The sequence below is a fragment of the Rhincodon typus genome, chromosome 11 (assembly GCF_021869965.1).
Source record: "Rhincodon typus isolate 14 chromosome 11, sRhiTyp1.1, whole genome shotgun sequence".
Lineage (NCBI taxonomy): Eukaryota > Metazoa > Chordata > Chondrichthyes > Orectolobiformes > Rhincodontidae > Rhincodon > Rhincodon typus.
In genome coordinates, this window is record NC_063342.1 from 56308902 (window position 1) to 56332949 (window position 24048).

General features: G+C 39.9%; 1 protein-coding gene across 1 annotated transcript; it reads right to left on the reverse strand.

Annotated features, from left to right (window-relative positions):
* LOC109911773 (superoxide dismutase [Cu-Zn]-like) lies at window positions 1-23596 on the reverse strand. The gene is made up of 5 exons (XM_020511151.2): window positions 23483-23596; window positions 17137-17230; window positions 13420-13489; window positions 11843-11960; window positions 1-120 (listed from the first exon to the last, which is right to left on the reverse strand). Exons 1-5 carry the CDS (start codon window positions 23594-23596, stop codon window positions 1-3), a joined length of 516 nt encoding a protein of 171 aa, XP_020366740.1.
* Between the last annotated feature and the right edge of the window lie 452 nt (window positions 23597-24048).

Here is a 24048-nt window from a genome sequence, read left to right on the forward strand (position 1 = left end):
TTAATTGACAGTAACATCAGCTATTCCAATGACTCCCCAGGCTAAACCTGTAGTAGCATTCCCTGTAATAAGGCTCTCTTCATTTTCACCCTTTCCCAGATCATCTTCCTCTGCTTGAATCTTTAAAAAGTAAAAAAAACAAGTGTCTTTATTTAAAACAATCATAGATTCATCTTTGGCATGCAAACAGAATCACACAAGGAATCAGATTAATCATTTTATGCATTAAATAACGTAATAGCAATTTCCGATAAATGCCCAGAGCATTTTCCCTTTCAAGGGTAGATTTAAAAAATTTACTCCCAAATTTGAGGAAGAATCTCAAATTATCTATCGCTTTCTGACCAAATAAGGTACAGAGACACATATGCATCAAAGTTGTATTATCAGCAGTAGCAAGCCATAACTAAATGAACGGCCTGATTTTCAGCAGGCAAAGAAGCAAAGCTGCACAAATTAACTTTTCTTTTAAAGGAAGATCTCACTTTTATTATGCACTGTCGTAAGAACTTTAATCTTCAATCTTTAGAAAATATTGGTCTCTTTTTCAAAGTTAGATAGGGTATATGGAAAGAGTATATTAATATAGTTACTACAAAAATAGGCCTGCATCAAGACAAATCATCAAACAAATAGACAATGAAATTGCACCCGTATGTAATATCCAATGATTTTCATTTTCACAATTATACCAGCACTATGTTGGCAGCCGCACTACAATAAACAGAGTTTTATTAATTATCATATTGAAAAAAGTATTTATAAGTTAACAATATGATTAATCTGATTTCAACTGCATGAAGATTACGCTTATAAAGTATATGAATAATAGTTCATTGCAAATCATCTTGACTATTGCCTCTTAAAACCTTTGCTCATTTACTTGCTTTTTCAATTTCTTGTTCTTTGTTTCAGAACATGCAAGGTCAAAAACCAATGTTCAACATTCACAATGATATAGACTATGGATCTTTGAATACCACAGTCTGATTCAATACCTGGGACTTTCATGGACTGAAGTGGTTTTAAAAGAGGACCATAAATGGCAACTTATAATTGTTAGTGCCATCACCTGACCACAAAGGCTTCATGAAAGCAACAAGGTTATACTAAAAAAAAACCTTGAGATAAAATTAACATTTGTAATGAAATGAGCCAGAAAACAAATCCTTAGCCCTCAAGGGAAGTGTGAAAAAGCTTCCTCTCCTGTCATGTTTGCACAATCATGAGATCTCAACATGCAAGAAACCTCACCTGCAATTTCAAAAGGCTCTCTATGTGACAGATGCAGAGATGGATTTTTGACTGTTGAATTGAAACAGACTAGGGCTGAAAAAGCGCTTATTCTCTGGCTGTCATGAGGAAAAGCCAGTGGCAACAATGATTGGAAAGAAACACCAAAAAACTGAGTACTTAAATAAATGGCTGCAATATTTTCTACTTTGTGATTTCTTTTTATCAAAGCACATCTAAGATCTGCAGTGAGAATCATGACTTTTTTGGACGAATCAGCGGGCAGACCCAGTGTTTCACAAAGCAGGTTTAATCCTTGTCACCAGTTTTCATCTTGTGTTACATTTCAAGAAGGACCAGGATGTCGAAGTATTGAACAGCTGGAGCTTTATTAAGGAGGTGTTCACTCTGCAGGCAGTAAGATTAGACTAAGCTGTTTCCGGCCCAAAACGGCTGATGATGTTACCATTGCATCACACAAATACACAATAAAGGTCAGAATCACAAAATTACAGAATTGTTCAGAGAACAATCACAGAAAAACAGTGGGAGAAAAGGTGGCTTGGCAGTGATTTGCCCTGAATGGGCTAATTAATGGGTAAAGGGCAGGTGTGACATCCAATTAAGGATGAATGTGGGCTTCCAAAGCTGACAGAACAATTGGAGCAGGATGCTAATTTCAGATAATGGAGAGATGGCACCTTGAAAGTTCCGCACTGACAGGCTGTTTGTCCTCTAGTATGTGAACCATCCCCAGTTGTCACCGTTGTACACTTTCTTTATCCAATTAATTGATGTATTGTATCTAAACTGCTGCTTCTGAACAAACTCAATAAACTATCAGAAAATTGCGATAAATCCTCAACTGCCTGTATTACATAACTTTGATCACAAACCCTGGAAAACAACAGCATGTAACGTAGCAGTCTCATGACTCTAAATTCAGAATACATCAGCAGTCTCCTGGAGGATGTGCCTACTCACCCTTTCAGTTAACCCTACGTATACAGTCTTGACTTCAAATAAGGAAATCACACTATTGTTTTACAAGTCCTTGTTCTATGATTGGTACAATTAAATGCATAATGTCACCTGGTGGCAGCATGAGTTTTGAAGATTTGACAGGAAATATACAATTTCAACCATTTCACATGCAGCAGCAGGAACAATGTGAAATTGAAAAATGATCAAACACTTATTTTTCTGCAGCACTCTAGAAATACTACACACAGTATCTTTGTTCTGGGATCTAATACTTCACACTACACAATATAGGCAAGTTGAGTGGATGGTGCAGCCTCATTAAACCACACAGAAATTGCACAGCTTTTAACAAAATACATAATGCGTATGGTACCAGAGAATACAGAAAGTGTCAATACAGAAAGTAAAGGCCACAACAAATTGTTTGACATTAAGAGAAGCCAGACCCAGTGCACATTAATACACAAAAATTAAGCATACAAATACATTCCACCTGATGAATATCATTTGTAATACCAAAAGAAGTCTTTACCAAATTCAGACTACATGCCCTCAGATGCAGCAATAGCACAAATTGTAGGCAAAACTGGAAACCGGAGCATCCATGAGCATCTGATGAAGGGTCTAGGCCCGAAACGTCAGCCTTTCTGCTCCTATGATGCTGCTTGGCCTGCTGTGTTCATCCAGCTCTGCACCTTGTTGTCTCGGATTCTCCAGCATCTGCAGTTCCTACTGTCTCATGTGAAAACATCTTTCCACATTGCAAGATAATAACAAGGTGTAGAGCTGGATGAACACAGCAGGCCAAGCAGCATCAGAAGAGCAGGAAAGCTGACGCCTCGAGTCTGGACCCTTCTTCCACTTTGCAAAATGTATTACATAGAGATATGGCAATCAGATTGAAGGTATCCATGGGCCTCAATGTGAGTGAAGACCATTAAAGAGGTTTGTGCAAAGTTTGCTGCCCCACTGATGAAATCAGAGAAAGGTGAAGGAATGGCTGGAAAGGATGTACAAGGAGTCATATGTCACGGAGCACCACAGGGAGCCAGACACAGTAAATGAAGGTTCCTTTTGCACTCTCAACCAGAAGCTTGTCTCTTCATTATCCAAATTTCCAACACTTTTTCATGCTAACAACTGATGCCAGTTTTCTTGACCTAGGAGTAGTGCTGTCATGATTCAGGGCAGCGTAGTTAGATCACCTGTGTCAGTCAAAATCTCAAACTGAACGAGAGGAACATGGAGAATTATTCTGGGATGAAACTCAAACTGCTAAATTTGAAGCGGGCTATTTTCCCAGAAGTTCAGAGACATTCTGATCAGTGCATAGTTTGAAGTGTTTACAGACAACAACCCATTCAGCTACTTTCAAACTTCTGCCAAACTTGGAGCAGGCTGCTGAACTCACATGGTTTCCATTTGAGATCTGGTACAGGCGATGCTAAAGTAATGCAAATACCGTTGCTTTCAGACAGAAGACTGAACCCATAGGGCACCTGCTCCTGCCCAATTGGAGGTGGTCTCTGGCTGACTTCTTACCCATACCCATGTTTCAAGTCAAAGGCATGATTCTGACCTGAATTTCCTATGACAATTGGACTAAGACTCATTGACTGCCACAGGATTGAGTGATGAGTCAGATTCAAACCAGGTTGCCTCACCTCTGCCATCAATCTCTCAAGAGAGGACCTCAGACATCGAGGACATCAGGAGACCATACCATTACAGTAAGGCTGAATATCTAAAAGCCCGGCTCCAGCTGATGAGGGATTCTGACACAGAAACTATTGAGGTGCTGGAACAGGAGAATACAGTCCTTTCTCAAACGCTTTATGACAAGGAGAGAGAGGTGAAGCAACTCAGCCTTCCCAATATCCTCAAGTGTCAAGTTTTGGTAGCAATTCATGATCAAGCAAGACACCATGTGACAGGAAGGTCACTGCCCTGACCAGAGAACGTTTTTATTGTCTCAAAATGATGGCTATCATTGATGACTACTCTTGAAATTATGAGAAGTTTACTTTGGTTCAAGCAAGAAATCGGTTTTGCCCTCATTTGGGACCCTTGGTCACCTCACGGGATCCTTGAAATGAATTTTACAGCTCTTGACAATAACAGGACTGAGCAATTTCTTGTACTTATACAAATGTCTTCACCAAGGTCATGCAGGCTATTTCCACCTGTGGCCAAAAGGCCTCAAGTATAGTCAAACTGTTTGCGTGATTGGTTTTTCTATTTTAATGTTCCATTATGTATTCACAGAGATCAGCGGCGCAAGTTCAAAAGCATAATACTACACAAGTTCTGCAAAGTCTATAGCAGCGCAAAGAGCTGCATAACCCCATATCATCCAATGGTTAAAGAACCATGTGAATGATTCAGCCATGGTCTGCATGATCATCTGCACACCTTGCCTCGTGAAAGTAAATGAAAATGGCTTGTGTATTGTCTGGAGCTGGGATGTGCATTTAATAACTTCCCAGACTTATCCCAGGATATTCCCCACACTATATCTTCTTTGACTCCCTTGGGTGCACCATACCTTCTGATGAAGATGGCTAAATCAATGAGACAATAGCCAGACATTAAATGAGGCATTCAAGACGCCGTTCAAGGGCGCTGAAAGAAAAGCACTGAGGAGAAAACCATTAAATGATCACATACAGAACTGACCTTTCAATCACTGCAAGGATTTCTCCAAAATCGGAATATCAGGGAGGGGTTGGAATAAGATACAAGAAGGAGTCGGACTTTGAACCCACATAGTCATCACGTGGCTGGACACACGTGGCAAAATTTATGTTGTTGAGCAAAAAGCTGGAGGGCTTGCCTCTTAGGTATGGGTAGTGTGTCTTTCCACCTTGCGAAGAGGCATTTTTGTACAGGCTGCTGCTGCACACCATGTACCTTGACTGCTACATCTGCCACCCAGATATGCTTTGGCATGCTTATTTGCCACCAGGTGTAGGGGATCCCCAGTAGAGGGGTCTCTATGTAGGTGTCCTCCTACTTTCTATTGGGAACGTGTGGTGGAGGGTGTTGCATGCAGCAGTCCCATATAACCACAGATTGTGGTTGCTCACGGACTCCCAGCCCAACTGTTTATTTTGGGGCATTGTAAAGTCCATCAACTGTGCTTCTGTTGGTTGTGAGCATTCACACTTCCTTTCTGGTTATTTGAAAAATCTTTTGTTGTAGTTTTGTTTGCACAACGGTCTCACGTTCCTGATCTTTGGGTGTTTGGTGCAGACGGGTATGAGGAGACCTGAGGACCTCCTTGTGGGTCTGCTTCTGGACCTGGCCAGGCTGGTTATAAAGAGGCCCAAGCAGCAGGCTGTGGAGGGGGTCATCTCTGCCGACCATCTGGCCTGGCATATCCCGTGCTCTATAGTCAAGTGCGGCAACTCTTGTTCAATGAAGAGTGTAGAGAGCATGCCAGTATTAGGGCCATAAAAATGAGATGCCAACTCATTGAAGATACAATACAGAACATCATGCAAGCTACAGACAAATTTAAGGGATTTAATCTCAAACCCACAACACATATACAAACAGAACTGCTGCCAGATGTGGAGTAGGAATTTGCTCTCTCATTTGTGTATAGCTGTGAAAATACAGATCAGGATCTCAGCAATAGCTTTCAAAGAAGTATATTTTGTAACTATTAGATATTGCTGAAAACATTGGAGACTATAAAGCAAACTTTTACAGAGTCCTTAATGTAATATGACATTTGAACACACAGGTCCAAAGATAATGAAGCAAGGATTCTTTATTCCACAGGCAATACGTAATTACAAACATGAAGGATGTAATAGAAAGCATTAACAAATATATAATACAACCAAGCATAGTATGACTTCATGAAGGGAAAATCAAGTTTGACAAATTGATAAAACTTCTTTGAGGAATTAACAAGCAGGATACTTAAAGGGTAACTGGTAGATTTAATATCTTCGGATTTCCAAACGATATTCAATAAGATCCCGCATATAAGATTAATTAAAAAGGCAAGTGCCCATGATGCTGTACATAGTACTTAAAACAAAAAAAATGCTGGAGATCACAGCAGGTCAGGCAGTATCCATGGAGAGAAATAGAAATTGCTGGGAAAGCTCAGCAGGTCTGCCAGGTCTGCTGAGCTTTTCCAGCAATTTCTATTTTTGGCTCTGATTTACAGCATCTGCAGTTCTTTCAGTTTCCATGGAAAGAAAGCAAGCTAATTTTTTGAGTCTAGGTGACTCTCCATCACAGCTGACATGAAGTGTGGAGGGGCAGCATTTATGCAATATGGGGGGGGAGAGGAGGATGGAGTCTGGGGGAGAAAAGATGTTGATAGCTTAGATTAAGTGATCAGAATGTTAGAATGGCAGAACAATGGTGTATCTAACTACCAGAGTAGAAATAATAGACAGTCCCACTGGGGTGGAGGGAAAGGAGAGAGGACATGGTGGCAGAAAATGCAAAGCTAAAAGAAAGGGAAGGAATGAGACTGGGTTCACAATTAGGTGTTGAACTCAATATTGTTCAGAAGGTTGTAAAGTGCCTAGTCTGAAGATGAGATATAGTTCCTCCCATTTGCGCTGTGATTCATTGGAGTACTGCAGCATGCCAATGATAGACAAATGGGCATGTGAGGAGGACACTGCATTAAAATGACCAGCTACAGGAAGGTTGGGGTGATGCTTGCGCATGGACTGGAAATGTTTTGCAAAGCTGTCATCCAGTCTGCATTGGTTTCTCCAATATAGAGTAGACCACATTGGGTACAACGAATACAATACATAAGATTGGAGGAGATACAGGTGAAATGCTGCCTCACCTGGAAAGACTATTTAGACCCTTGGATGGTGAGCAGGTGGAAGGTAAAGGAGGAGGTGTCACACCTTCTGCAGTTACATGAGAAGGTGCTGTGGGAAGTGGGGAATGGTATTGGTGGTCGACAAATGGACTAGGGTGTCCTGGAGTGTACTAGCATGGATGGAAGATTGTCTAACTAATAATAGACAGAGTTGGAATAAAACACGGTATTTTCACAATGGCAATCTGTACTAGTCGAATGCCTCAGGAATCAATTATTTACAATATAAATGACTTGGAGGAGGGAAGTGAATATATACATCACCAAATTTGCGGATGACACCAAAATAGGTGGGAAGGCAGGTGCTGAGGATGACACAAAGAGTCTACAGAGAGACACAGACAATTTAAGTGACTGGGCAGAAACTTGGCAAATGGAATATGAAGTGGGAAAATGAGAGGCTCTGCACTTTGGCAGAAACAAACAGAAGAGCTACTATTCAAATGGAGATAGCACAGAGGTATTTGGGGTCCTACTGCATGAATTACAAAAGGCCAGCATCTAAGTTCAGCAGGTAACACGGAAGGCAGATAGACTATCGGCCCTTTTTCAAAGGAAATGGAGTATGAAGATAGGAAGGTTTTGCTAAAACTATACAAAGCACTAGTCAGACAATAGCTGGAACAGAATCACAGTCATACATCATGGTAACATACCTTTCAGTCCAAATCGTCCGCTCCGACTAGACATCCCAATCTGACCTAGTCCCATCTGTCTGCATTTGGCCCATATACCTCTAAACCTATCCTATTCACATACCAATCCAGGTGCCTTTTAAATGTTGTAACTGTAGCCATCTCCACCACTTTCTCTGGCAACTCATTCCATACACGCATCAGTCTCTGCATGAAAACGTCACTCCTCAGGTCCCTTTTAAATCTTCTCCCTCTTACCTTAAACCTATGCCCTCTAGTTTTGGACTCCCCCACCCCAGGAAAAAGACCTTGGCTGTTCATCCTATTCTTGCCCCTCAAGATTTTGTAAACCTCTCTAAAGAACAGTTTTGGTCCCCTTATTTAAGGGAATATGTACAGGTAAAGCAGGCAGTCCAGAGAAAGTTCACTAGATTGATCCCAGGTATGGAGAGATTTTCTTATGAGGAGAGGTTGAGCAGGTTGGGTTTGTACTCATTGGAGTTTAGGATGATGAAAGGAGACCTTCCTGAAACAAAATAGGTTACTTAGAAGACTTGACAGGGTAGATACAGAGAGGTATTTACCCTGATGGGAGAGTCTAGAATCAGGTAAGGGTCTGCAGTCAAGGTCCTCAATTTGTCCAATCATACGCTTTCTCTATGTTAGACCTACAATGAAAAGATCCATCAGCCAAGTTTCTTTAATGCACATAAAATTAGTGATTTATTACAAATCAACTTATTCAATAATGACATAAAACTGCATAACACACATTGTTATATGAAAACATAAATTTTTACCCCTGTAAATAACTCAAAATTTACACACAAATACACAGGGTAAAACGGAAAAAGATAATGGTCAATAAGTCTTGCTACGTGAAAGCTTAAGAAAGTATAAAGTGTGGAATGTTCAGATGGCTGTCTGGTCTGATGATCTGGCACACAAAGAGGGACATTACCAAATATAAACAAATACAAATAAAATGGGATAGTTAGAACTGCAGATGCTAGAGTCAGAGATAACACAGTGTGGAGCTGAAGGAACACAGTACGCCAGGCAGCATCAGAGCAGCAGCAAAGTTGACATTTCGGGTCAGGACCCTTCTTCAAAAATATAAATAAAATGGGATCTTTGTCAATGCAGCTTGATCAGAAAGCACAGTATCAAGGATTCTTCCACATCTACTTCAGGAGGACAACAGGTATTCAGACTGCAACAGGTCTCCAGGTACCACGCTGGACCCACAAAAGAAATTTTTATAAACAGAAGTGCTGTACTATGAAAGGTTTTCCTTCGCTCCCACAGTTTCATCACCAACTGGAAAATTTAAACAATCTCTAAAGCAAAAGTTGTGACCTGACAGTCATTAAGCCTGGTAGGGGTCTACAGTAAAGAAGCAGCTATCAAAAAGTTGTGACTTTCAAGAAATATCTTGTTATAAAAAGTTCCACTGTTTTTGCATTAGCCTGTTTAAAAAGAAAATCAGTATCCACAATCTTTCACTCTTTCCAAAAAGCCTGTTAAAACATGCAACCACATAACAAATGGGCATCACTGGTTTATACAGCATTTACTGCCTTTTCCAAGTTGCCTTTGAGAAGATGATGATGATCTGCCTACTTGAACTGCTGTAGTCTATTTGATGTAGGTAGACCCACATGCCATTAGGGAGAGAATTCCAGGATTTTGACTCAATGACACTGAAGAAATGACAACAATATATTTCCAAGTCAACATAATGAGAAGCTTGGAGAGATATTAGCAGGTGGTGGCGTTCCCACGTGTCTGCTGCTCTTGTTGTTCTAGATGGTAGTGACTATAGGTTTCGAAAGTGCTACTGGTTCTCTTATAACCACAGAACAGACTGAATGCATCTCCTGCAGAACTTCTCCAGCAGTGACACTACCCACACCACTCTTCATTATGGGCTTTGATGTCCTCAACAAGATACCATTCGGCATCCTTGTGAACCTCCAAAGTACTGTATGAAATGGAAGCGTACTGGCTCATCAGATGTGGGAGGATAAAAGATGGTAGTCAGCAAGAAATTTCCTTAACTCGATGCCATAAGACTTCATGTTGTACAGTGTTCAACACTGAGAATCCAAAGGCTATTCCCTCGCAATTAAATACAGTTGTGCCTCAAATTCTAATTGCTCAGGTCACACCTCGGGATGGTTGGAGGGAACTGGGACATTGGTTGTAGTGCATGATTGCTAAGTATTACTATGCATCGTTGCTTCACTAGTCTATGGGACAACTCTACCAAATTTTATTACGCTCCCATATGTTAGCAAATAGGATAATGCCAAGATCAGCTTGGACAGTATCCCGTGCATAGGTCAGTATCAGGTAGTCCATCCAGTTTTATTCATGAGCTGTGTCTACTGATAGCATACATTCACACGTGCGTTTAAATTGGTTTGGTTTTAAACTTGATATGCTGTGAAGAAGGATGAGAGGGGGTGGGTGTGAAGTGGAGAGAAAGAGAATGCAGCTGTGAAAGGGGAGGAAGAAGGGTACAGTAGTGAAGGGGGGAAAGAGATTGTGGTAGCAAAGGAGCCTCACTTTCCCCTGCCTCTCACATCCTCAATACTATGTCCCCAGTCATCATTCCCCTTCACTTCCCACTTCCCTCCACAACATTCACATTCTCTCCAATCCTCACTTGTCTCTGTCCCGTCCTAACTCCCCACCATCTCACTCCCCCTTCCGCCCTGTCCTAACTCCCCACCAGCTCACTCCTTCCCATGTCCTCATACTTCCCTGCTGAACTTTGTTTCAATACTATGCTTCTTTTCTGTGCATGTGCACTTCCTTTGCATATGATGTCATCTGAATTCTGTGCAACGAGTAGTGAGTCTGGAATTATGTGCATACATGTTTCCAGATTGGCACGCATGCATAGTCACAGACAACACCAAGTGTCAGCTTCTTATTCAATTTTTCTGCAGTGGTTTGATACAACAGCCTAATACTTTAGGCCATTTCAGAGGTCAGTTGTCAACTATGTTGCCACACGTCTGGAGTCGCCACAGAAGAAGACCATGTAAAAACACCAGATTTTTTTCCCAGGTGGAAATCAGTGAACCAGATGGTTTTCTTATTCAGTAGTTTTGCGGTCATCATTACTGGAGCAAGGTTTGTATTCCAGATTTACTAATTAATTGACTTTAAATATCCCGGTGGGATTTTAAATTTATTCTTCTGGAGAATTGATCTGGGTCTCTGGATTACTAATCCAGCCATTTTACTTTATCATCATTCTGTTACCAGTCTCTGGATTTCAGGAGGGGAAATATCAGTTATGGTTATCAATCCTAGCTTTTAACTCATGATGCTTAAAGCAAGCACTTACAAGGATCAGATAGGACAAGTTCGAGCTCATGTGCCATTAGCTTGTCAAAATTCCATGTAGGGTTTCACTTAAACAGGGAACATCTTGATTGAAAACTGTGGAAATAAACTCCATCTGGCTAACTTCTGTGCTCATTTTATAACTTATACAATTAGCAGATATTTTGTTTCACTGTGAGGTGTGTAAGGCTTTGGAAAAATACATCGGATTTTGCTTCTCTACAAATATGCTGACTGAAAATGCATGTAACCTTGATTTTAAATTGATAAGTGTACACACTCAAATGAAGAAATTCACCATTTGATTCCGAGTTAACAGTCGGATTTGACAAGATTGTGTGGACAATAGTAGGACTGCTGCTTTTTGCAATGCAAAAACACTAAGATGCATTTTACAGTAAGGCATTTTCCAATAGGCATGAGTTTCTTACAGCTTAATGGGTAACTTAAATATCCCATAATTAATATATCCTTGCAGTCTTTTACACATTTCAGGTTAATATCCATAATGACAGGAAGAATATCTAAGCAGTTCCCCAGTTTCAGCCAGTTCCATGGCGCAACTTAACTAATACTTCCTTCAACTTTCACATCACTCTTCTGAAAACTATTTAATCAAATGTTAAATCAGATGGTGAACTTGTTATTATGTAAAATGTATATATTTATCTATTGCATCACTGGGCATTTATATATTTGTAGGTTGAAGTAAATTTTGTTGAGAATATCTGTTTATGACGGAAACAGGGTTATTTTTAATGCCTACCACCATGGCCCGACCAATAACAGATTCAATTCCTGAAAGACTAATGAGTTGATCTTCTATTTGAAACTCAGCAACACCATCTTCATTAGCTTCAATGTTGCCTAGATCTCCTACGTGCCTGGAATATATTACAATATTATAATTAGAAAAATAAATCAGAACAAAGCTTGTAGAACTTTACACTACGTGGACTCACTGACAGTATTTAACTATTTAACACAATAAGAAAATTCATGCCTAAACTGAATATGTGTACTGACATGTGCTATACATTTCTGTACATGACAGACAAGCTAAATGTTGAGCAAATACAGTTCTTTCATGTCGATCTAACTGGTTTTGATTTGGTTCCTTTGATTCTACGTGGGTCTAATCAATTGTCTTGTAGCATGAAAAAAACCAGTGAGCTGGCTGCTATTGAATAGATCCCTCATCAATGACTGGAATGATCCACCGCGTAAAAGTTTGGGACATAGCGATCTTTCATTTCCTCCAATGAATAACACCCTGCAGTCAGTAGAACATAGCTTGGGGTCACCCAGAGAATGTCAGGGATGGCCAATAACCTCTTTGGTGAAACACAGTCTTAAGATGCACTGCACCTTTGCCACATAATACAGGCTGTCTGTATATTTTCTAGCAGGGAAGGGAAATAGAGTCTCCACCCATAGGATTTCATTGTCAGGGCATCCTGTCTGTGCTGCTAATCCTGTTACAGGGGACTGAAATGGCTTACCCCTAATGCATAAGTAGATATGTTATTAATTTTTAAGAAGGGATACCAATTGGGAACAAATTACTGCAGATGCTGGAATGTGCACTAAAAACAACAACTGTTAGAGATCACAGTGGGTCAGACAGCATCTATGGAGAGACAGAGAGCAAGCTGACGTTTCAAGTTAGCTTGCTGTCTCTCCATGGATGTTGTCTGATCAGCTGTGATCTCCAGCATTTGTTGTTTTCAGTACCAATTAGGAAAGCCACTACAGATGATCATATTGTCCAAGAAGCATGAGTGTTGGTGGAATTATCTCAACATGATGCTCTGCACAAATCTAGCTATCATATAATCCTAATAACACAAACCTACTCCCTGGAGTATCAATATTTATCGAAAGTATTTGCAAGAATTTGTTTCAAAGCATTAGGTATGAAAATTACAAAAGCAGTAGAATTCTTTCTTTCTTTGTGAACTTTATTTTTCCTGCAGACTCGTAATCCCTTAGTAGAATTAAAACGATCAAAATATACCCTAAGGTTATATTCCGGGTAGTTCAAGAAAGTGTTATTCAAAATAGAAAGCAAATTGTTGTCAGATGAATATTTTCAGGCAGTGAATACAATATATAATTAATTTATCAAGGAATTAAATCCTGTCCTCAGGATGAAATTTATCGAGAAAGGTTCAAATGGCAGCAATCCATTTGACTTCTTGTTCCTTGAAGACTCATTAAAATATTTGAATTCTCTCCAATGCTGGTATCTATTTTGAATATTTAATATTTAATTCAAAACCCAGCCTTTCTACTTTCTGATCTAACATGCATTGTTTATTTAGGAAGGGTCTGGATACACACCTTTCATTATCTTGTTGCCCACCATGAATTTTCTTACGGGGATTGAAATGAGGTCCAATACTATGATAACCTAAAAATAAAGTATGTATTTTAGAACTCCAAATTACAACAAAGAGGACAGTTATTTTCTTTGAATGATGACCTACTTCACTTAGCATAAGTAGATAATGAATGCAAAAGTGACTGGCAAAGGAGGAAAAAAAGCAAGAAAAACAAATGCCTGCCACTTTAATGTAAAACTAAATGACTATTTTCAAGACAATTACAATCCTTCCTGTGTATCTGAGTATACTGGTCACCTGTCTTCAATCTTTGTAATTGTTTATGGATAAGTTCATACAGCACCTTGAACTAGCAAAATAACAACTCTTGCTTTGATTTTCAAAACATAAAGCTAACTGATTTTTTTTTTCTTTCTCATTTTTGATTTGGGGTTGTGAACTGTGAGCTAAGAGCTAAAGGTGACCTTTGGACTATGAGCATCAACTTGTTTAAAAAAAAGAACAAACTGATATTTGCTTATGAGACCAGGTTTGGAAGTTAATTGCATTTTGATTCTTGGTCAAAAGAAAAATAAAAAAATCATTGAGGGTTGTAACAGTGATTTCTACATTTCACTGACGTGCATTAGACTGTGCACACAGAGCTCCCTCGAGAAAGATAAAACGTTAATTTTCAAAGGCTAAAATAGAATAATATTGACACACTATCTTTCACTTAAAAGTGTGATCCAAAAGTTTCACCAGCTTCTTGAAACTTACCAGTGAAACCAAAGCATTGCGTGCCAGGGTTGAAGTCAATTACAGGCAAAGATGTCAGTGATTACTTAGTTGTCAGTTGTTTTCTATCTGCAAGTGGGAAAGGTTGAGTTTTAAAAAAATACTTTTGCTGAAATTTTCCTTTGTACAATTCAGAGGTCATTTTCTACATTTTGGAAGTTAGCATTACACATCAAGATAGACTGGACTTCAAAAAGAGGACTAAAATGTCCAGCAATGTCAGTTGCAACAGCCTGCTAATCACCAACCTTCACACTGGCTATCAGAATCACCACTACCCACAACTGGGAAATAAAATTCACAGAATAACAAAATCAGAGAAAGAAAATGTATCCTCAAGTCCAGCTTAAACAGGAAGACCTCTTATTTTCAAACTGTAAGATATCGTTCTTGTCTTCCCAACAAGATGTGGAGGTGCCGGTGTTGGACTGCAGTGGATTCGGTCAGAAGTCACACAACACCAGGTTACAATCCAACACTTTTATTTGAAATCAAAGCTTTCAGAGCACTGCTCCTTTCATCAGGTGAAGAAACATCTTCTCCATAACTCCCCATTGAGTCTTACATTATTCAAAAAGATTCACCCCCTAATTCTTCTAAACTCCAATAGCTACAGGACCAACCAGCTCGACCTCCTTCTTATGATAAGCCATTCATCCCAGGGATGAGTCAAGCGAACCCTCTCTGAACTGTTTCTCATGCAATTAAACAATTTCCACAAATAGCAAAACTGTATATAGTACTTGAGATGTGGTTTCACTATGGCCCTATACAGCTGCAGCAATAATTTCCTACTTTTATATTCCATTCCTTTGAAATAAATGCCAACATTCCATTTGCCTTCCTAATCACTTGCTGCCAATATGTACTAGTTTTTGTGATTTGCGTAACGCAAATCTTTTTGTATCACTGAGGTCCGCAACCTCTCTACATTTCTTTAATATACAGCTTTTCGTTTTCCATCTGCGAGGTAAAAAGCAGGTGATAATGAATTCTCAGTTCACGCAACTTTGCACTCCATGTTGAATTGATAGGTCATTTCAAGGAGCCATTTATCTCCTGCAGTCTGCTCTCTTGTAGATCTACGGTCTTTTGCCACCCCCTCAATAAATATTCACTATGACACAAGTAAAAGAGTTGGGTCAGAGTACTCAGCTACAACTAAGGTTTAGCAGTCTACTTCCTGGCTCTCACAAACTCAAGCACTCAGAAAACTGCAACCATAGTCTTATAAAATGCCCCTGCCTGAGGCATTACAGTCTACAATTACCTTTGAGGCAATGACAGGAAACCCTCATTCGCAATGTAGTTAGGAATGCTTCTTAAAAGAAAAGTGGTATAAGTTGATCACTTGCAAGAGAAACTAACAAAATAGCATTATGTTTGCCATTAATTTCATCCTTAAATCACATTTCAGTCTGGAGTGTAATGAATATAGAAGCTGTATAAAAAGTTTTGAATTTATTAAATATAGGATGAAGAAAATTGTATAAGATTTAACAAAGACTTTTAATTAGAATGATTTGGTGTATGATGTCAGGTGAATTGGACCTGCAGTTTCGTGAAATCACTGAGTGACATGTTGATCCTTCGTGGTTCTTGCTACTGGAGTTGGGCCACGACTTTCCATTATTACCTCTCCTTTCCCTTGAGCATCTTTATCAGATGAGGCCCACTTCTGCTTTGTCTCTTCCATATGCAGTCCCCTCTATAATGCAATGTTACGCCTCTGTACTGCAATGTAACATAGGATGCTGTCTCAAGATAAATTTATTCTGGTAGCTCCAAGGATACTTTTCACAGACCCTGATTATGATATTATGAAGTTAGCCATAGCCATACATCGGTAGTGTAGAATCCTTCTCTATTTACATATGTTGCTATATGATGTTCTAATGCTCTAATGGCAACTTGTATGTCATCTGTTACGTCCTGCAAATATGCAAAGTGAGCCACCGCAACAAACCCTTGTCTCTTTCTTATGGACGATAGAGGTTAATGAATCACACATTATACTACCCTCATGAATTATACAATAAAGTCATCTGCTTGATGAAACTGTGCACTTTAGCTACTGTCCCGTGTCATAGACTAAAATGATTAAGTGACAAAATGATCCAGGGCGGTGATGGTTTTAAAAACACTGGCAAAGCTGATCCTGTCAGATCCAGAAATCAACAGTCTTTATTCCATAATTATCAGAAATCTGCAGCAGCCTGACTTTAAAGGCACAGCTCCACACATAGATCACCAAATAATATTCTTTGCCTTTGGAACCTCAACTGGAAATAGCCTTCAATGAGCTTTAACTCCTCATTCGCTTGGTGGGGTGTGTGACACAGCCCGAAACAATAGTTGAGCAGATTCAACAGTAACTCTTAAAAAGGATTATATACATAAAAATCAAAATGTGGGGTTAGAATGAGCAATAGAGCGAGTCCAAAATGATAATTCTTACAAATAACTGGCAGAGATGAAATGGGGGACCAACCTACATACTGCATGATTCCATGATTATTCATTTTAATAAACATCATGAAATGAAATTCAAAGACATTTAGCATCTCATTGAAGGACCTCTCTCCAGCCAATGTCTCATACCAATGACGCAATGTTTTCATGATATTTGTTAACAATAGTAACAGTTACTAATAACTATGTGCAGATTGTACCAGGCGAGAGCAAACATAACAAGCTGATCTGACATTTTAGTGTTATATCAATTTTCAAAAGATTACCCCAAGGAGGTTTAAGATCTAGCTATTGCTGCAGGGACAGAGCAAAACACAAATATAAGATTAAACACAATATTCTGTAAACAAATCAATCTATGTTATTTAATATAATTATTTGCAAAAATACACGTTGTACAAGATAAAAAAGAAGCTTATTGATAAAATATAATTATTTACAAATGCATTTGGAACACAGGCCATACCATTAAAAAGATTTCCGAAAGTACACACATGAAGCCCATGTTTTCCACGAGGCAATCCAGTAAAAGTTCCTTTTATTAATACTTGTCCATTTGCCTACAAAATAAAACAATAAATAAAGATAAAAGTTCAAAATATGTTTTTTTAACCAAAGTGACATTCAAACATTGCCAAAGATTTTTCATTTCTCAATGATATCAGTCATAAAGGCCAAAGTATAGGAGATTTTGACATGCTCCCAAATTAACAGCTAGGCCAATTACCAGCAGCTAGGTAGGCACACTGGTTCTCAACTAATTACTTACAAATATTTATGCATGCTATAGTTATCCTTGTCATTTTTACTTACAATTTATAATTTAAAGCTATTCACAAATATTTGCAGTGAAACAGAATTGTTCAAACTAGGGAGTGTTGCCCTGTCAGAGATCTCATCTAAAAGGGGGCACAATTTGAAGAGCAAGTGAGTTTTCCTTTTATCTTACATAATGCTTATTCCTCAACCAACACGAATAAGAAAGCATAGGAACAGGTCATTTGGCTCTCCAAGATTGCACCAACGCATGGCACCTTTCTAAACTAAAAATCTTTTGCCTCTACGGAGTCCATATCCCTCTATGCCCTGCCTTTTCATGTATCTGTCAAGATGCCTCTTAAAACGTTGCTGTTGTATCCACTTCTGCCACCTCCTTTGTCAGTGCATTCTAGGCACTTATCACCTGTGTAAAAAACTTGCCTCTCATACCTCCTTTACACTTGCCCCTTTTACCTTAAACCTACGCCCTCCAGCAAATGACATTTCTACCCTGCAAAAAAGATTCCAACTATCCATGCCTCTCATAATTTTGTAAATTTCTACCTAGTTTGGACATTAGTATTGGCAGTGGCCCTCGGGTAATTCCTAGGCAGGTGAGTGGACAATGCCACAGGCAGGAAGGCTATCAAAACTCAGAGTTAGATCCACACAACAGATAGCGCAGAATGATTTTTAAAATCTCTCACTTTATAATTTACAATTCATTGGTAACTACAGAGACCACATAAGAATTATGGTGCCTGGCCAATTGATGACGAACAAGTTTTAAAAATGGGTCCCTAAATGGGTATTAAGTTCTCCAGAAGTTTAGCTTTGGAAACAATGCTTGTGTGGAGTGGGATTATGTGGCTTCACTGTTAAAGATTAATGAGTTTGTTTACCTGTTGTATACCACAATAGCTTTGCAACAAAACCACAAAAAAATTTCAAATATATCCAATGGAGGGAGCTAAACTTACATAACATATACCCATTAACATTTACAGATATTGTGATCTGGGATAACACATCATTACAGCTCCAGGAATTCCTGAAACTGAATTAAGAACTTTACTCCCCCATTAGGTCAGGAAATAGTGAGCAACTAATTGCCCCACGTGTACCCTCAGTACTTAAAATGTTATTGACTGTAGCACCTGAAGATAGACTGGGCAGCTGCAGAACATAAATTCCCAATTTGTTCAGGAACTCATAATCACTCCAGCCTACAATCAACATGTGCAGGCTGCCACCTTAGCATGGCCACAGGATTAGGTCATCTCTCCTTTATGCAAAAGGACCCCAGGATGTCAATGATATGAGAAATCAAATTAAAATCACATGCCATTCTTAGGGGACCAGAGTTAGACATGATCTCTAGTGAAGGTAGAAAAATGTAATACTGAAGGAGATGCAGTCGATCTCAATATACTTAACACCTCACTTTTTTCATTTGTTCACTGCATCAGACAGTATAGGCGAGGCAAACATTTATTGCCTATTCCTAACTGCCCTTGAGGATCCGCTGCAATCCATAGGATGCAGGCACACCTACGCAGCCAATTGGCCTGCATCCACATTGTAAGACTTCTGTGATTCTGTTGCAATAAAGTTTCAGAATTTTGACCCAGCAGCAGTGAAAGAACAACAAATCAGTCCAAGTCAGGATCAGGTGTGGCTTGGAGGTAAACTAGCAAGTGGTGTCTTTTTTTAAATTCACTCACGGGACGTGGACATCACTGGCAAGGCCATTATTTACAGCCCATCCCTAAATTGCCCTTGAGAAGACAGCGCTGCTTTGAACCGCTGTTGTCCATATACTAAAGGTAGACCCACAATGCCATTAGGGAGGGAATTCAAGGGTTTTGACCCAAAACACTGAAGGTACAGCAATAGATTTCCAAACCAGGATAGTATGAAGCTTGGAGGGGAACTTGCATTCCCAAGTATCTACTGGCCTTGTCCTTCTGGATGGAAATCATTGTGGGATAGAAGGTGCTAGGCCTTCGTGAATTTCTGCAGAATTTTTTGTAGATTGTACACATTGCTTCCACTGAATGCCAGTGGCAGAGGAAGTGAATGTGGTGCCAATCTCTGTCCTGGATGGTGTCAAGCATCTTGAAATTCTGGCTGCACACACATCCAGGCAACTAAGGAGTATTCCATCATACTCCTCAGTTCAGCCTTGTAAATGTTGACCAAGTTTTGGGGAGACAGAAGGCAAGTTATTCACTGTAGGATTCCTCACCTCTCACCTGTTCTTGTGGCCAGTGTACTTACATGAAGGGTACAGTTCACTTTCTAATCAATTGTAATCCATGGGGTGTTGATAATGGGGTAGTCAGTGATGGTAATGCCATTGAATGTTAAGGGACAATGGTTAGGTTCTTTCTTGTTTGAGATAGTTATTGCATAGCATTTGTGTGGCTTGAACGTTACTTACCACCGATCAGCCGAAGCCTTGATATTGTATAGGTCTTGCTGCATTTGGGCATGGACTGCTTTGGTATCTGAGGATTTGCAAATGGTGAATTGTACAATCTTCATCTCCACCTCTGACCTTGATGGGCAGGCGGTCATTGACGAAACAGCTGAAGATGGTTGTGCCCAGCACTAAGGAACTTGGCTCATGACGCAGTGGTAGTGTTCCTAAAATACCTATTCTAAATTGATCCATAGGTGTGTCATAGCATCACTGAACAGGTTGATTTCAAAAGAAAAATACCCTGAAGGACTCCTGCTGAGATGACTGACCTCGAACAACCACAACCATCCTTCATCTGCAAGGTATGACTTCAACCAGCAGAGAAAATCCCCCCTCGTTTCCACTGAATCCAGCTTTGATAGAGCTCATGGATGAAGCCAGGAACAATCTAATGTGGCATTGATGTCAAGGATGGTCATTCTCACCATACTTCTGGAATTCTGCTCTTTTGTCCATGTGTTAACCATGTGTAGTGACTCTTGCTGAAGCCAGACTGGGAGTTAGTGAACAGGTTATTGTGGATCAGGTGCTCAATACTTATTTGTAGTATTATTTATTCAGTACACATTCATTTGTATTCAGTATGTACATGGTTGGTCCAGTTCAGTTTCTAGTCTCCTTGATAACCCAACATGTTGACAGTGGGGGGAATTTAGTGATGGACATCCCATTGAATATTAAGGTGAGGTGGTTAGATGCTTCTCTCTTCTTAAAGATTGTCAGTGCCTAGCAATTGTGTGGTGTAAATGCTACTCATCACTTATAGGCCCAAGTCCTGACATAATCCAGGTCTTGCTACACATGAACCGAGGCTGTTCCAGTGTGGAAAGTCACAAATGGTGCAATCAGGAGTGAACTTCCCCATTTCTAACCCTATGGTATAAGAAAGGTGAATAATAAAGTAACTGAAGATGATTAGGCCTCGGTCACCAATGTGAGGAACTTTGGGGACTCAACAGATTGACACCACCCCTCATTCCCATTGACTCCAGTTTTGATAGAGCTCGTTGAAGCCACACTTAGTCAAATATAGCACTGATGTCAAGGGCCATCCATAATTCTTCATATCATGTGAAGAGAACCAAATTGGCTAAACACTTATATTTGTGATGCTGGTTGAAGATGGCCGCAAAGGCAGCATAACATTTGCAATGATGCGTTGGGCCTCACTTTTATTGAGGATGGGAATATTTGTTGAGCTTCCTTGCTCAGTTACTTTGTTAATTTATTCACCAACATTCATGACTGCATACGTCAGGAGTGCACAACAGAGTTCTGATCTGTTAATTGTGGGATCGCTGAGTTCTGTCAGCTTCCGCTGGTGTTTAGCATGATGAAATCTTCTATGGCAACTCCATTTTAGGTGTGCCTGGTTTGCTTTCCTACACCACTCATAGAACCAGGATTGGTCCACTGGCTTGTTAATAATGGGAGATTGGAAAAATGCAAGACCATAAAGTTGCAGGTTGTAGTTGAATGCAATGCTCTTGCAGCTGTTGGCTCACAATGGATCGCGGATGATTGGTTTGGAGTTGCTAAATTTGTTTAAATTCTGTTCCATTTAGTACATTGGTCCTGCCACAGACATGCTGGACAATATGTTCAAAGTGAGCATTAGACTTCATCTCCAAAAGGACTGTGCACTCATCACTCCTACCAATACTATCATGTATCTGTGACAGATAGAATGGCAACAAAGTCAAGCAGGTTTTTCCCTCTGATTGACTCCCTCATCATCTGCTGCAGATCCAGTCTAGTAGATATGTTCTTTAGGATCTAGCCAGTAGTGCCTTGTGTGCCCTTGCTACTCTCATGCTTCTTCCAAATGGTGATCAATATGAAATCGCACTGATTCATCAGCTGTACAGATCAGTTGGTGGTAATCAGAAGGAAATTTTCTTGCACATTTGACTTAATGCCAGCCTCATGAAGCCTGCAGACAATATTAAGGACTCTTGAGGTAACCCATTCCAACTGTATGCCACTGTGTCACCACCTCTGTCCTGCTGATAGGATAGGACATTTCCAGGGATAGTGATGGTAATGTCTGGGGCAAATTTTACAATATCTGGCTGTTATTCAATTAGTCTGCAGATCAGCCCTTCCAATTTTATCATGTCTCCAGTTGTTAGTAAGGAGAAATTTGCAGGTTCGAGTGGGCTGGGTTGTCGTTGTTCATTTCCATTGCTAGGCTGATGCTCGGCAGTCTTTCGTTCCTTTTAGACTTTGGGAGAACGTATTGCCTTGCTAGGCCATTTTAAAAGTTATTTCAGATTCAACCATGCTGCTTGGTCATTTACAATTGTAATTTCCTAAAAATGACACGTGAAGCATGTATTGGGTTTCTCCATAATTTAGAAATTTTATTGCAATAGATATGTCATACAGTCATACAGCACGGAAATAGACCTTTTGGTCCAACCAGTCCACGCCTAACATAAATCCAAACTAAACTCATCCCACCTGCCAGCTCCTGGCCCATATCCCTCCAAACCTTTCTTAATCATGTGCCTATCAGTGTCCTTTAAACACTGTAACTGCCAACATCCACCACTTCCTCAGGTAGTTCATTCCACACGCAAACACATCCTCTGTGTAAAATGCTTTCCCTCACGTCTTTTTTTAAATCTCTCTCCTCTCACCTTAAAATATGACCCTAGTCTTGAAGTCTAGCATCCTATGGAAAGGACACCTACCATTAACCCTATATTTACCTCTCATGATTTTATAAATGGGTCACAGCTCTTTGAACTAAGTACAGGCAACGATACGGATACAGTTGTAGATATTTTTGAATCCACCTGTTCAGAGCCATCATTACACTCCTTTAGAGCAGGCAGGACTTGAACCTGGGACTCAGAAGGAGGAACATTATCACTGCGCCACAAGAGCCCTCAAAAACTGTATATATTGTAAGAAGTGTGGTAGGTTGTCCCTAGATCTTCACCTGATCTTTTCTCAGGGGATTTGCATTTTACAAATGTTCAACACTATTTTGCAGTAATAAATACCTCTATGGTGTGAAAGTCTAATGCCAAGCAAAACAAACTAGTGTGAATCTCCCATTTAATGGAAACAGGTGACCTTCCAAAATATTTTAGGAAGTTAAAATCTGGACCACAGAGGATTTGTAAGTAATTCTAGATTTTCCATTTCTCACCAGTAACATGGCATGAACTATACATCAAATAAGAATAATAGCTAAGAAAAGGCCGATTCATTTTACTTACCAAATTGCATGATAGCTTCCCAACAGTAAAGATTTGAGAATGACTCTCATTTGTCCGAATCGTCTTGTATATGTTAAAATGAACCTCCAGTATGTTCATTTCCAAGTGTTGCTGTGTTTATATATATAAGGCTGATTTATCTCAATCCGGGAGCAAGGGCACTAAATTCACATTATTTTAACTCAACTCATGCCTGGGTTTAACCTTCCAAACAGCGCCATTCAAACCCTCCTGTTACAGCCATGGTGTTAAAGTGGGGGGCGAATTTCAGGAGGTTCGGGGATGATGTTCTGGAAGATTCCGCCAGGCCAGGGAGATGTCCTCAGTGAGAAACTCACCTGTGATTCAAAAACGACAACTCCACTGACGCCGCTGACAGGGTCGGGTAAATCATGTACATAAGGATATACATCGTGCTGATCTTTCAGGACACAAACAGCTTTTATTTCCATCTCTCCCTTGGTCGACAATCAGCGATGCCGCGGAGAGGAGAATCGCGCCTGCGCAGTCTACCCTCGCCCCCCAAACGTGGTCGAATGGACGTGATGGCCTTCACCTCCTGGTGGGCAATCCTCATGCCGCCAACTGATTCACGGCATTGAATTTTTCTTCTTGCATAAAGTGGTATCTATTTTGTCAGCAACTGTATGATTTGCACGGCCTTTCTCTTTTTTTGCAGCAATAAAGGCAAACAAGTCACAGTTTTCAATTAAAATGATTGACCAATGACATAGATCAAACACTGAACATAGATCAAAACAGCACAGGAACAGGCCCTTCGGCCCACCATGTCTATGCCAACCATGATGTCATTATAAACTAATCCTATCTGCCTGCACAGAGTCGTATCCCTCTATTTCCTGCCTGCTCACATGTCTGTCTAAATGCCTGTTAAACTTTGCTA